The sequence below is a fragment of the Talpa europaea genome (assembly GCF_964194135.1).
Source record: "Talpa europaea genome assembly, chromosome: 11".
In the NCBI taxonomy this organism is placed as follows: domain Eukaryota; kingdom Metazoa; phylum Chordata; class Mammalia; order Eulipotyphla; family Talpidae; genus Talpa; species Talpa europaea.
Window position 1 is genome coordinate 47,303,358 of NC_140078.1, and position 16,776 is coordinate 47,320,133.

Here is a 16,776-nt window from a genome sequence, read left to right on the forward strand (position 1 = left end):
GTTGTAGGAAAATTACTGAGAAAAATTACTACACCCAATTCCTCTCCTATTCTCTCTTTAATTGACATAAAAAAGACCTTCCTCCCCAGTATGCAACTAAATTGCTCTTATTAAGATCACAAATGACTTCCATATTGAAGTGTAAGTGAAGTTATCAGGCTTTTTTCTGCCCTTCTACTGCTAGCCTCTTCAGCTGCCACCTGTGGTCTTGCGCTCCTCCCAGATTGCAGCATAGATGCCCAGGACTAAGAGGTGTGGGCATGGGGCATGCATGCCTATGTTTGTGGATAACTGGACCCAGAGAGCATGGACATGCACATATGTAAGTACATATACCTGTGCCAGGAGACAATGGCTTAAAGGGCAGCATTACTACAAGACTACAAGCCTACAAGAGGACATGAGACTAAGAGTGAGAATGCCAGAGAGAAGATGCCAGGGCCTGATAGACAGAGGAAGGAGTTGCTCAGCAGAAAAGAATAACTCTGGAATAATAAGCTGCCTTTCTCCGGGGAGGATTGTTTGGATCATCCCTTTGATTGTAGTATCAGCCTTGACATTCATGTGCCTCATCCTTCTCATTGCTGTGCTAGTTTCCTGGAGGCTGTGAGAACTGACTGCAAACCTAACTGGCCTGGGATTTTTGCACAACACACAGACTATATCCAAAGGTCATTTCTAACTTCTCATTTTACTTGACCACAACAGCATGTGATGCATTTGAACACTTTTTCCTCTTTAATGGACTTGTCTCCTGCTTACAGTGGTCTTTCCTTCCCATCCCTTAACTGGTCACTTTACATTAGTCCATTCTCTTCTCTTCACATTGGAGTATCCAGGGATCAATCCTTTGTCCTCTTCTCTTGTCTCCTGAACTGCTGCCCTTGATGATCTCCCTTCAGTCAAACAAATTGGTTTCCTACTTGAGTTCCATGTTATACACCAGGAATCTAAGAGCAAATTTTAACTATACAACAACATCATTGATTTTAAAGGCTAGCAAAGCACTTTTTTTGACTTATCTTCTCTAGGCCAAAAATAAGGACAAAACAGTAATTACCTGAGTCTTGGCAAATATTTACTCTAAATATTCTACCAGGGATCCTATCTCCCTGAACATACATTCTAACTGAGCTTACATTTTTATTAAGTTGTGTGTTAATGAAACCAAGTGAATCTCCTAGAGTCTAATTCAGATAGCGTTGCCTCTAAATCAGATGTTTTCAGTTTTATCTCCCTCTAATTGACAACTGCTGTCTTAAAACACAATCTTGTTGTGATTGTTTTTTCTGTAAATTGGCTTGGTTGCTAGGTAACATGCAGGGAAGCTGCTGTAGCATGGATGCAGGATTAGAAAGTTCAGATGAGGAAAGGAAGTGACATTTCTGCACACCCAAACTAAAGTATGAATGTCAGTATATGGGAAATAAGAAAACATGGTAGAGCTTTTAGTAAGAAAGTAACACCATCTCAGTCATTCTATTCAAGGAACATATATATATATATATATATATATATATATATATATATGTGTGTGTGTGTGTATACAAGGATATATATATATATCCTTGTTTGTTTGTTATATTTTAGTGTATGTATATGTATATATATATGCATATGTTTGTTTCATTTTAGTGTATGTATATGTATATATATACCTATATATATACATACCTATATATATATACCTATATATATATACACACCTATATACACACACAAACACACCTATATATATATATACTAAAATGAAACAAACATTTGTACAGAGGGACTTACAATCTAGTGTAAAGGAATGGAAGACAAGCAAATATAGGAAACCATGTGGTAATAATCATATAAGAAAAATAAAACTAGGTGTGACGCAGCAGTGACAGTTAGCCTGGCTTCTCAGAAAGTTTTCTCACATAAGATGCTTATGGCCGTGAGGTCACAGCACACAAGCAGGGAAAGCACAAGAGTAGTCAAGCCAGAGTGGAAAACAGTACAGAGGCACATACCCTGGAACATGGTGAAACCCACAAAGGAGAACCGGGGGAACCATACAGGCCAGTTCCCCTTAAGGTGAACAGGGAATGTGTTTTAGACAGCAGTTCCTATCTCTACCACTCAGGACTTGTATTGACATCATGAATTACATTGTCAAAATGGAGTGAAGAATCTTGGGTATGGAGCCTGAGGGAGGAAGGATATCGGCAGTGCACAAATACACTGCCCAGTAGCTGGTCACTCTTATACTGCTAACTCAACAATTGAAAAAATAGGTCTTAGCATTTATGGACAATATCAAAGGCAAAAAAAAAAAAATCAAACCACAGTGCCACATGTGAGATGAGTAAAATATGTCAACTTTATAAGTACCTACTAAAAATATTTTTAAAAATAAATAAATATAATAAATGGAACTTGAAACCTCATGACATCATGAAGAAAGAACAACTCTCCAGAATCCAATCACAAAGACATGAGACAGAGTAAAATTGCTATCACAAAGAAAATCAGAGATAGAAGAAAATGCAGTAATATAAGACAAAGTGATACAAGATGACATAGGAAATCCAATTCAAGAGATGCAAAAAAAAATTAAAAAAACAAATTAATAATACTAGATAACATTAATGAAAATATCTTAGAAATTTAATTTTTAAATAAGAAAATAATGGAGATTTTGGATGTAAAGAGCTGAACAAATGAAATCAAAGACTAGAGAAAGCTATAGAAGCAAAATAGAATGAATGGAGGGTGAAAATAGTGACCTTAAATATAGCAAAACATACACAAAGGGCTGTATTGGAAAAACTGATAGAATGAAATTATTATTTGTTAAATAAAGAAGCAACTTAAAACTATCCAACTCTATTAGGAAAGAGAGCATCAAAACAATGGGTATTCCAGAGGCATCACACTCCCAGACTTCAAACTCTACTACAAAGCCATAATCATCAAAACTGCATGGTATTGGAACAAGAACAGACATACAGACCAATGGAATCAAATAGAAAATCGAGAAATAAACCCACAGATTTATGGTCAACTAATCTTCAACAATGGAGTAAAGAATATGCACTGGAGCAAAGAAAGTTTGTTCAATAAATGGTGCTGGGAATAATGGGTCGCTACATGCAAGAGAATGAAGTTTGACTACTACTATACTATGCACAAAAACCAACTCAAAATGGATTAAAGAACTGGACATAAGACATGAAACCATAAAATATATAGAAGGAAATATAAGCAAAACACTAAATGACATGTACCTCAAAGACATCTTTACAGACACATCACCCAAAGCAGTGATAGTGAAGGCAAAGATAAACAGCTGGGACTACATCAAATTAAAGAGCTTGTACAGCAAAAGAGATAATAACCAAAATAAAGAGACACCCCACTGACTGGGAGAAAATTTTTGCACACAACACTAATGATAAAGGACTGATCACAAAAATCTACAAAGAGCTGATGAGACTCAACAAAAACAAACTAAATATTCCAGTTAAAAAATGGGGAGAAGAACTACAAAGAAACTTCTCCAAAGAGGAAATGCAAAACAGACATATGAAAACATGTTCAACAGGGCTTCCTTGCCCCTCCCTGGTTCCCTGGTCTGGGAGTCCCACTTTATTTCTGCTCTTTTTCTCCTCAATAAACTTTTTTTTTTTTTTAAAAAAAAAAAAGAAAACATGTTCAACATCACTTGCAATCAGGGAAATGCAAATCAAAACTATAATGAGATACCATCTTACATGAGTGAGAATGGCACATATTAAAAAAACTAGTGACAACAAATGTTGGGGAGGTTGTGGAGAAAAAGGAACTTTCCTACATTGCTGGTGGGAGAGCAAAATGGTCCAACCACTATGGAGGGCTGTGTGGAGATATCTTGACCTACTAAAGATAGAGCTTCCATATGATCCAGCAATTCCACTCCTAGGTATTTACCCAAATGACACAGAAACAGTAATTCTAAAGGGCACCTGCACACCTATGTTTATAGCAGCACTATTTACAATAGCTATACTATGGAAACAACCCAAATGCCCAAAAATAGATGACTGGATCAAGATGCTATGGTACATATACCCAATGGAATATTACTCAGCAATTAAAAAAGATAAACACATGCAGTTTGCAGCAACATGGATGGAGCTAGAAGGGATCCTGCTCAGCAAAATAAGTCAGAAAGAAAAAGAAAAATACCGGATGGTGTCACTCATACCAGGAATTTAGAAAACCTAAATAAGGGACCAGGAAAAAGACTAATTAATACAAAGTAAAAATCAAAATCAACAAGCAAAGATAAACCAGAGACACACTAAGGGGATGGAAAGGGGCGGGGAGTGGAAGGACTAGGTTCAAAACATGGGTGGGGTGCACTTGTGTGGGGAATATAACCAAAATGAAAATGCATTCATTGTGAAAACATGAAAAATAGTGTAAAATTTATATAAAATAATATATTAAAAAAAAGACAATAGGTATCCCAAAGTGGGGAGACACAGCAAGAGAGGAAGAGAGAACTTATTCAAAAAAATAAGAGAGGAAAATTTCAAAAACTGGGGGAAACAATGAATATACATTATGAAGCTGAAAGAACACCTGATTATCTAAATGCAATGAGACCTACACCAAGATACATAGTAGAGAAACTGCCAAGACAAAAAAGAAAATTGAAGGCAGCTAGGGGACCAAAAAAAAAAAACCAAAAAATCAAAAAAAAAACAGGTAGCATACAGAACTCTTCCCATCAGGCCATGTTAGACTTTTCAGCAGAAACTCTCTAGGTACACAAATAATGGGATGTCATATTCAAAATACTCAAAAATAAAAACTTCTAAACAAAATATACTATATCGTGCAACAATTTCTTTCAGATGTGAGGGGAAAATAAAGGCCTTCCCAGGCAATGAAAAGCTGAAAGAGATTGTACTAGACCTCTCCACAAGAAGTGTTGAAAATTGCTTTCCTACTTAAATTGAAAAGAAAACAACCCAAAAAACTGAACAGGGATGGAGATAGAACCAGAAAACTCTAGACAAAATGGAAATAGCAAGTTCTTGTATATCAATAATAGCCTTAATGTAAATGGATTGAATTCAACATTAATAAGGCACAGAGAGTCTAGTTGGGTCAGAAAACAAAACCCAAATTTCTGTCTCTCCAAGAGATATATATGAACTTCAAAAATAAGCATAGACTCAAAGAAAAAAAGTTGGGAAATTATCCTAAAAGTAAATGGGATTCTTAAAAGACCGGGACAATCAATTTTATCAGATAAAATAGAATTCCAACTGAAAAAAAGGTAATAAAAGAAACAGTGATGGACATTACATGGTGACTAAGAGATAAGTACATCAGTAAGACATAATTCATTAATATAAATGCACCAAATGAAGGAAAAGCAAAATATATAAAGCAATACTAAAAGAAATCTAAAAACAGACATTAATAGAAAAGCAGTAATAGTAGAGCACTTCAATTTATATAAATGGACAGATCAAATAGACAGAAATTCAACAAGGAAAGCAGCAACCATGGAAAATTAAACAAATGGATTTAATAAAAATTTTTAGAACATCCCACCTCCCCCAAAATTTGAATACACATTTTTCTCAAGTGTATGGAAAATTCTCCACATAGGTGACTACATATTGGATCACAAAACAAGTATCAGTATTTTCAGGAATAGTGAAATCACATCGTTTCTTCTCCAAATACAATGATACTAAATTAGAAAACAACCTCAAAACATAAATGGAAAAAAAAACTAAAATAAAGAGAATGTTATTGAACAACTATTGGGTTAATGATGATATCAAAGGAGAACTTACATTACACCTATGCACAAGCAAAAATCTGTGGAAGATGGGGAAATCAGTACTAAGAGGGAAGTGTATAGCAATACAGGCTTATATCAAGAAAGAAGGAAAAAACTCAAAAATTTTAAGAAAATATAAAAACAGAACCTGTTACTAGACAGAAGGAAATTTTTTAAATATTGTAGAAATAATATAGTCCAAAAGAAACCAAAATACAGTTCAAAAGATCAATGAAAATTTTTCATTTTCTTTGAAAAGACAAAATAAACAAAACTTTAACTAGTCTTACTAAGAAAAAATTGTGAAAACTCTAATACATTGAATCAGAAATAAGAGAGAAGTCACAACAAACATCTCAGAAAGAGAAAGAACTAGTCTGAACATCTTTGTGACAATAAAATGCATAAATTAGAAGAAATTGATAGTTGTTTGTAAGCATGTAACCTTCTGAGAATGAATCAGGAAGAAACAGAAAACTTGAAAGACCAATTAATATCAGGAAATTGAAACCATAGTCAAAAGTTTCCCAAAAGACAAAATTCCAGGACCAGAAGGCATAACTAGTGAGTTCTAACAAACCTTCAAAGAAAATTAATACCTATCCTCTCAAACTCTCCCAACAAATTAAAGAAGAGGGAATGCTTTCAAACACGTATTATGAGGCCAACATTATTCTGATAACAAATACATACAAGAATATCAGCCAAAAAAAAAGAAAGAAAAAGAAATACTTATAAATATGAATACAAATATCCTCAACAAAATTTAGCAAACCAAGTTCAACAATATATTTAAAAGATTACATATCATGACCAAGTGGGATTTACTCTAGGGGTGTAAGGAAGATTCAACATCTGCAAATTGACCAATATAATTCACGACATCAACAAAAGGAACAATAAAATCATATGATCAAATTAATAGATGCAGAGAAAGCATTTGACAAGATCCAAAAAGCAATCACAATAAGAACTCTCAATAAAATGTGAAGAAATATACATCAACATATTTAAGACCATACATGACAAACCTACAGTTAACTTCATATTCAATGGTGAAAAACTGAAAACTCTTCCTCTAAATTCAGGTGGAAGACAAGAATGTCCACTTTCATCACTACTATTTAACATAGGGCTGGAAGTCCTAGCTAAAGCACTCAGTGAAGAGAAAGATACAGAGGAAATCCAAATTAAGAATGAAAATGGGGCCTCCCCGGTGGCCCAGCGGTTGAGCACTGGGTTGCAAAGCTGTCCGCAGCCTCTGCAGCGCCGGTTCAATCCGTGGCTGCTCCACGGCCACCGGGTGAGGGTCCCTCCTGCTGCCCGCTGCTCCCCTCAACAGTGTACTTCGGTCCTTCTGCCTGCTCTGCTCCCTGCTCTGGATCTGGTGAATTCTCTCACCCTTCCATGTTTCTGGCTGTACCCAGTGCTTGTATAAATAAATAAATAAATAAATCTTAAAAAAAAAAGGTATTAAAAAAAAGAATGAAAATGTAAAGTTATTGCTATTTGTAGGTAACATGATAATATGTATACAAAACCCTCAAGATTCCACTAAAAAATATTTAAAACAATAAATCAGTGCAACCAAGTGGCAGGTTACAAAATTAATATATAAAAATCTTCCCAGTCCTATATGCAAACAACAAACTAAACATTAACCAACTAAGACTTAACAAAGGAGGTGAAAGACCAATACAATGAAAGCTGTAAGACATTGTTAAAGAAATGAAAGAAAACACAGGAATGGAAGGGCATTCCTTGCTTTTAGACTATAAGAATTATGTTTAAGACAATCGACCCAAAGCAATATGTGGATTCAATGCAATTCCTATCAAAGTTTCAAAAGCATTATTTAAGGAAATAGAGAAAATATTACTGAACTATATGCAACCACAAAAGACCCTGAAGAGTCAAAGTAATCATTACAGGACAAAATGAACACCAGACACATCACACTGCCAGTCTTCAAACCATAATACAAAGTTATAGAAATCAAAAAAAGTACAATATTAGACTAAAAATAGACACATATAATGGAATAGAATTGAAGCCCAGAAATAAACCCACACTTATATGGACCATTAATTTATGACAAAGGATCCAAGAGTATACAATGTGGAAAGAGAAGTCTCTTCAAAAGATTATGATGGGGCCTCCCCGGTGGTGCAGTGGTTGAGCGCTGGGTTGCGAAGCTGCCTGCAGCCTCTGTGGCACCGGTTCGATCGCCAGCTGCTCCCCAGCCACCAGAGGAGGGTCCCACATGGCGCACAGACCTCTCCTGGCGCCCGCTGTTCCCCTCAGCAGTGTACTTCAGTCCTTCTGCCTGCTCTGCTCTCTGCTCTGGCTCTGGTGAATTCTCTCACCCTCCCGCGCTTCTGACTGTACCCAGTGCATGTATAAACAAAACAAACAAATAAATAAATAAATAACATGCCTCTGTAAAAAAAAAGATTATGTTGGCACATCAATGCAAAATGTATATATGAAATTACCACTATTTCACAGCATACACAAAAATTAAGTCAAAGTGGATTAAAGATTTGGATATAAGACCTGAAATCATGAAATATATAGAAGAAAACCTATGTAAAATACTCTACAGCATAGGCATTAGGGTTCTCTTTGGGAAGTAGAACGTAACAAAAAAAAAATAACAAATGTCACTACATCAAAATACAGATTCTGCACAGTGAAAGAAAGTATTATTAAAATAAAAAAAAAATCCCTACTGAATGGGAGAAAATATTTGCATGTTATTTACACAACAAGGGGCTAATATTCAAGATCAACAAAGAACTCATGCAACTCAATTAAAAAAAACAAGTAATTCAATATAAAAAAATGGGCAGATGAGCTAAATAGACACTTGTCCAAAGAAGATACACAAATCATCAATAGAAGATGAAAATACATGTATCATCAGGGAAATGAAAATCAAAGCACAATGAGATATCATATGACACATATGAGAATGGCCTATATGAAAATGATTAGAAACAAGTGTTGGGGAAAGCATGTGGAAGATAAGGAAACCTGTACTCTACTGTGTGTGAAAGCAGACTAGTTCAAACATTATGCAAAACACACCCATTCATGATAAAAGCCCTTGAAATTCTTGGGATACAAGGAACATACCTCAACATCATAAGGGCCATCTATGACAAGCCAACAGCCAGTATCATTCTCAATGGTGAAAAGCTGAAAGCAATTCCATTAAGATCTGGAACAAGACAAGGATGTCCACTCTCACCACTGCTTTTCAATATAATACTGGAAGTCCTAGCCAGAGCAATAAGACAAGAGAAAGACATACAAGGAATCCAAATAGGAAAAGAAGAAGTCAAACTATCACTATTTGCAGATGATATGATAATATACATAGAGAACCCCAAAAAATCCACAGAAAAACTAATTCAACTCATCAATCAGTTCAGCAAAGTGGCAGGATACAAAATCAACACGCAAAAGTCAGTAGCCTTCCTATACACAAACAATAAATCTGAAGAAGAACAAATAAAAAAAAACCATCCCTTTTATTATTGAAAAAAAAATCAAATATTTGGGAATAAATCTAACAAAAGAGGTAAAGGACCTATACAAAGAAAACTATAAAACACTGTTAAAAGAAATAGAAGAAGACACAAAGAAATGGAAAGACATCCCCTGATCATGGATTGGAAGAATAAACATTATTAAAATGGCCATCCTACCAAAAGCAATCTACAGATTCAATGCTATTCCAATGAAAATTTCCATGTCATTCTTCAAAGAAATAGAACAATTATTGATGAAATTCATATGGAATCACAAAAAACCCCAAATAGCCAAATCTCTCCTGAAAAAAAAAAGAAGGGAATGGAGGCATCACACTCCCAGACTTCAAACTCTACTACAAAGCCATAATCATCAAAACTGCATGGTATTGGAAAAAGAACAGACACACAGACCAATGGAATCAAATAGAAAATCCAGAAATAAACCTACAGATTTATGGTCAACTAATCTTTGACAAAGGAGCAAAGACTATGCATTGGAGCAAAGAAAGTTTGTTCAATAAATGGTGCTGGGAAAACTGGGTCGCTACATGCAAAAGAATGAAGCTTGACCACTACCTCACACCATACACAAAAATCAACTCAAAATGGATTAAAGAACTAGACATAAGACCTGAAACCATAAAATACATAGAAGGAAATATAAGCGAAACACTATGTGATATTCACATCAAAGACATCTTTATAGACACATCACCCAAAGCAGTGATAGTGAAGGCAAAGATAAACAGTTGGGACTACATCAAATTAAAGAGCTTCTGCACAGCAAAAGAGACAATAAAAAAAAACAAAGAGAAACCCCTCCGACTGGGAGAACATTTTTGCACACAACACTAATGATAAAGGACTGATCACAGAAATCTACAAAGAGCTGATGAGACTCAACAAAATCAAAGAAAATAATCCAGTCAAAAAATGGGCAGAAGAGCTAAAAAGAAATTTCTCTGAAGAGGAAATGCAAATGGCCAACAGGCATCTGAAAAAATGTTCAACATCACTTGTAATCAGGGAAATGCAAATCAAAACCACCATGAGATACCATCTTACACCAGTGAGAATGGCACATATTAAAAAATATAGCAACAACAAATGTTGGCGAGGGTGTGGAGAAAAAGGAACTCTTCTGCACTGTTGGTGGGAGTGCAAACTGGTCCAACCACTATGGAGAGCTGTGTGGAGATTTCTGGACCTACTAAACATAGAGCTTCCATATGATCCAGCAATTCCACTCCTAGGTATTTACCCAAAGGACACAGAAACATCAATTCCAAAGAACACCTGCACCCCTATGTTTATAGCAGCACTGTTTACAATAGCTAAGTTTTGGAAACAGCCCAAATGCCCAAAAATAGATGACTGGATAAAGAAGATGTGGTACATATACACCATGGAATATTACTCAGCATTCAAAAAAGTTAAACACATGCAATTTGCAGCAACATGGATGGCGCTGGAAGGGATCATGCTCAGCGAAATAAGCCAGAAAGAAAAAGAAAAATACCGGATGGTCTCACTCATAGCAGGAATCTAGAAAACTTAAATGAGGGACCAGGAAAATGAATAAGAAAGTGAAAATCAAAATCAACAAAAAACTATGAAACAGAGACACTTTTGTGGGGGTGGGGGGTGGGAGGGGAGGGATTGGGGTCAAAATGGGGGGTTGCAATTGTATGGGGAATATAAAATAAAATTTATTATTAAAAAAAAAACCTTATGCCAAACAGTATGGAGTTTTCTTAAAATATTAAAATTTGATCTATTGTATGATCTAACAATTTCACTGCTAGTTATAAGGCAAACAAAATACAAAAACACTAACTCAAAGGCAGGTGTGAATTTTTATGTTTCTCACTGCACTCTACAATATCCAAGTTATGGAGACAGGCTAAGTGCCCAATGACACATGAGTGGATTTAAGAAGATGTGGTATATATACACAATGGAATACTACTCAGCTATGAAGAAATGAAATCTTGACATTTGTGACAACATGGGTGGAAATGGAGGGGATTATATTAAGCAAAATAAGTCAGAAGGAGAAAGATGAAAAAAATGATTTCACTCAAGTGTAGAATATAAAGAAATAAAATAAAGGAATGATCAAGCTAAACTAAGACCAATCCTCGAAATCTGTGGTCTCTGATTGTGAGGTTCCTGAAAGCTGGAAGAAAGAAGTAAGAGAACTAGAATACCTTGCTAAACGAATCCAGACACTCAATCAAAGACTAATTGAGATGATACCATGGGATGTAAGCAGCACAGGTATATGCAGCTACTTCAATAATCTATGGGAAAGTGGGCTGAACTGGGGTGAAAGATTAGTCTTGTGGAAGTGAGCAGAGCATGTTTGAGGAATAGGCAGGAAGTTACATAAAATACAGAATAATAATATAGGTCAGTCCTCTTTTTCTCATTACAATAGGTCTGTGAGCATCAAGGAAGATTTCCACCGATGTCAAAGCATGTGCTTTTATTCATAAGGTGGGCACACAGAATAACCCTGCATATGTGAACTTCATTTAATGCAGATTGTAAACACTTTAAAAAATAAAGATTGTGGGCCTCCCCTGGTGGTGCAGCAGTTGAGCGCTGGGCTATGAAGTTGCCCGCAGCCTCTGCAGTGCCTGTTCGATCCCTGCCCACCAGCAAGGGTCCCACATGGCACGCAGACCTCTCCTGCTTCACCTGCCGCTGCCCTCAGCAGTGTATTTCATCCGTTTGCCTGTTCTGTTCCCTGCTCTATCTCTGTTGAATCCTCTCACCCTCCCACACTTCTGACTGTACCCAGTGCTTGCATAAATAAATAAATAAATAAATAAATAAATAAATAAATAAATCTTAAAAAGAATAACGATTGCAAAATTTATTTTAGGGACCAAATGTCTCTGTCACTGTAACAATACTTTTACCCCAGCTACTGTCCTTGCACCTTCCCACAGCATTCCCATTTTATCCTTCCTAGCTCATATTCCTGAAACACAAATTTGTTCTCTGACCAGGGACTTATGACTGCTGCCTTTACCCTCTAAGTTTCTACTAATCTCTGGGAAGATATGAGAAACTTCTTTCTCTGCATTGGCCATCCTAATCAACCCACTCCTTTCTACCTGCCTCCACACATATCCTCAGTTTTAGGCCTTTCTCATGCTAGTCACTTTGAAATCTCTTCTATCTGCCACTAGGGCACCTCCTCTCCCTGCCTTGAATATTCAGCTGGTCAGCTTCTAACTTTGACTAGTTTTCAATTTTGGGTGTTCCACTGGCACAGTCATAAATCAGTCTCTTGCATCCAGCCACCATTCCCATCCTTCTCATTTCAAATACCCACATGAATCCACGCATCAGGCACACAACTTCCAGACAGTCTATGCCATCCTCTCCCACCTATCTGCATCAGTTGCCTACTTTCATGACAAATCAAATCAAACTCAGTGTCTTCCTGAGAAGCCTTTAATGGTTTTCCAATTTTTGGTGGTTGAATACTTGCTATATTTTTCTTCTGAAAAAGATACTGAAGTTTTTATAAAGTAGCTCTTCCTATACACTTAACTAACTCACAAACGGCAGAGAGCAGGAGGACAAAGATATCACCATTACTGACTTGTTGATTTGCTGATCTAACTCCTCTGGGGTCCACTGTGGTGCCTTTATGGAAGCAAAGAGCAACAGATGTTCCAGCACAGTGAGGTTGTCAAACAGGACATTCCTCTGAGGACATACTCCCAATTCTGTCCTGACCATAGATAAGTCTGTCTTCAGGTTCTTGCCATTGATGATAATAGTTCCAGAAGTGGGAGCGTAGAGTCCTGTCAACATGGATCTGCCAGAGAAAATAAGTCAGTAGGGAGAATACGGGCTGCTTGCTCTGTGCTCCAGCCACCCTGTGAGCTCCACAACATGGGAGCACATCCTTCCAAAGATCCGGTTTCTGTGGCACGCATTTAAATTTGGACATTTGTTGGTTGGTCTATTTATTTATTTTTAAAGATTTATGCATACATGAACTGGGGTATAGGCAAGAGGTTCTGGGGGTGAGAGGATTCACCAGAGACAGAGTGGTGAACAGAGCAGGCAGATCTACTGAAATACACTGCTGAGGGGAGCAGCAGGCGAGAGAGGAGAGGTCTGCTTCGCCATGTGGGTTTCTCCCTGGCTGGCCCGGGTACTGAACTTGTGCTGCAGAGGCTGCAGATTGCTTCATAGTGTGGTGCTTAACCCCTTGCACCACCAGGGAGGCCCTTGTTGGTTGGTTTAAATCTAGAAATGTGGACTTATAATGTTTACTTTCTATATGATATATTGTGAGCAATTATTTCAATGGGAGTTTAAGATGATAAATACAACTTGTTTTTACACATAAGGAAACAGGCTAAGGAAAGGGCATATTGACCTATGTCTTTGTAATTACACATAAGCCAAGCAGAAATGCAAACATTCACTCCCAACCTTGTGGTCAGGTCTCCCTTCCTATGCCCATGCTATATATCTGTGTGAAAACCTCAGCAATCTTGTGACTGATTCTAAAAATTCCCTTGGCTGATTGGACAAAGGATGTATGAGGATTGCCTACTTCTAATACTTTACTTTAGGAAGATTATTATTTATATTTTGGATGATTTTCTTATTTCTGTAAAGTTAGACATATACCTACTATAGACCCTAGCAAAGTCATTGCTATGTACCTACATAAAAATGCATGTAAACATTTATTCACAAATATCATCCCTAGCAGCTTGTTCATAATCTCCAAAAAACTAGAAACAACCTTAGTTCACATCAATATGTAAAAAGAATAAGTTAACTGTGGTATGCCACAGAGTGGATGCAGCAGAGTCATCCTCAGGACCAAGCCCAATGACCGAGTGACTACGACGGGGACCTCTCCATGCATCCTTTTCAGTAAAAGGAAACAGACATCATTCCATTTCTAGAATTCCAGAAAATGCAAACTATTGTGGCAAATCACAAATGCAAACTACAGTGCTCACTTGCAAGATGGGTCAAAGGAAGGCAGAGGAAACCTTGGAGGGACAGATGTGTCCTACACTGTGACTTGTTCCAGCATCAGCCAAGTCTGTGTCAGAGCACATCAACAGGTACTTTTTCCAGGACATAAAGTACACCCCAACAAACTTGATGAACACCTGTTTGTCATATTATGTTCAGATTCCTTTTGTGGTTACTATAGAATAGTATACAAACATTTTGTACCAGTCTCTGAGTTTTTTTTTTGCTTAAAATAGTGACCCTGGGACCTCCCTGGTGGCATAAGGGGTTAAGCACAGCACTTTGAAGCTATCTGCAGCCTCTGCAGCATGATTTCAATCCTTGGCCAGTCAGGGAGCTACCCACATGGCCCAGCAGACCTCTCCTATCTCACCCACTGCTCCCCTCAGTAGTGTATTTCAGTCAGTCTGCCTGTTCTGTTCCCCACTCTGTTTCTGGTGAATACCCCCACCTCCTGCACCTCTGGCCTGTACCCCAGTTCTTGTATGCATAAATAAATAAATCTTTAAAAAACTAAAATAAAATAGTGACAACAATCCATCAGCTTGTCATCTAAGGACTTCCAGAAGTGACAACCCCTAGGAAGATGCACTTCAAATAGGCAATAAAAGCAATGTAGTCTGTGAACCTCAAACATCACATAACTCCAAATTTAAATCTCATTGTTCCACCAAACACCACCACCAGGCTGTCCTTATAAGAAATGTGTATTAATGAAAGCATGATGTGGAATTATGCTTTTGAGTCATTATTTATGCAACAATTACTTTTCCAGTATTAAAATACTCAGCAAGATTTTTAACTCTATTTCAGCAGCCAAGGAAAGGAAGAAAAAAAAAACTTTCCATAGCTTTTCTTTTAATTTGTTCTCAATTTTTTTAATATTTCTTCAAATTTCTGAATATATGGGTGATATTTTTCCACATTCTTTATATGTCTGAAGTAAAAATTATTTTTCATTGTGTCACTGGGACATTATTTTAGTCCTACTAATATATAAATAATAATATATAAAATAACCTAAAATATTATAATATATAAAATAATACATAAATAATATATAATGATATATAATTTGGGACAGTTATCCATAGACAAGTCTTCAATTATTAACTGTTTTGGGTCCTTGAACATTGTGCATCTTTATTCTCTGAGACCACATGATTTGATTCTTTAATCAATCAAATTTGAAGTCATTGGAACCTAAGCAAAAATCAAGAAATCAAGACTTAACAATTAAACAAACACACATGGAATAGAAAATGAAAAAGAAAATATTCAGCTATTTAAAAAGATTATATACACCATTCTGGATTTTTTTCTATACATGTGCAAAAAAATAAACTGTGGGAGAAAAAAGACCAATGTCATGAGACTTTCAAAGTCTAAAGTTAAAAATCATGAATTATTTATAGGGAATAAAAGCAGAATTAAAGATAAATCCATACACCCTCTTCTCTGACTGCATAGCCCTGCAATGTCATTGTGATGTGGATGAGGGCACACCACAGTCCTGGAGGAGGGCTGTCTTTCCTCCACATCTCTAAACTCTGTGTGAGACTAGACTCAAACCAGGAAAAATAGAGTAATCTCCTGCCTCACAGGAAATGATTTTTATAAGAATTAAAGTACAGCATTTTGAGGAGCTGAAATGTGACCCACATGACTGTCGTTTTGCCAGCCCCATTGGTCCCCAGCAATGCAGTGATCTGGCCTCTGTGGAAGGTGAGGGTGAGGTCTTGGACAGCCTTATGGTGCTCATACTCCTTGCTTACAGATACCAGGGAAACGCCTGAAGGGTCTTCTTCAAGTTTTCCTTCCCCATTTTGCAATGGTGACCCTGTGAGGAAGAGGAAAATTTACCCTGAGAGGACTTCAAAAACCCTTAAATAAAGCACACACCTAATCATTCATTGGACTGCCTTGCACTTGATTTCTAGCTCCATGAAACATACAAAGCAATTCAAAGACCTATCTTTACCAAAGTCAAAAAGCACATTCACTTGATCTTAGCCAAAAGGCCAAGAAGCAATAAGAAGCACTTTCTATGCAAGCAAAAAATTAGGTAAAATCACTAATCATGAAGTGTTATCCATCATATAACAAACACACACACACATTTCTTTGTATATATGAAAAGGGACACAACACACAGGTTATTTACACCAAAATATCCTTATGAAATAGTCAATAGTCTCTCAAGTAGATGAGAGTTTAAATTCGTTTTTCATATTTTCTGAAAATTTCACATTTACTTGTGTAAATAAGAAAAAACAGTTTACCACATTTATTGATACTTAAAGCATAAAATCATCATGGAGGAAGCTTGTTTATCTACAGGTTCCATTTGAGGTTGTCCTTTGTGGAAGTATCCCCAGGAATGAATGGAGGGCAAAG

At 36.6% G+C, this 16,776-nt stretch overlaps 1 protein-coding gene across 1 annotated transcript in view; it reads right to left on the minus strand.

Moving 5' to 3' along the window:
* Positions 1 to 16,776, minus strand: part of ABCA13 (ATP binding cassette subfamily A member 13) — a gene marked incomplete at its 5' end in the record, with an annotated part of 529,302 nt that overhangs the window by 262,943 nt on the left and 249,583 nt on the right. The window contains 2 exons of the mRNA XM_084247732.1: positions 12,974 to 13,192; positions 16,042 to 16,219. Coding sequence (XP_084103858.1) covers positions 12,974 to 13,192; positions 16,042 to 16,219 — 397 coding nt within the window. The remainder of the gene's footprint in view (positions 1 to 12,973; positions 13,193 to 16,041; positions 16,220 to 16,776) is intronic.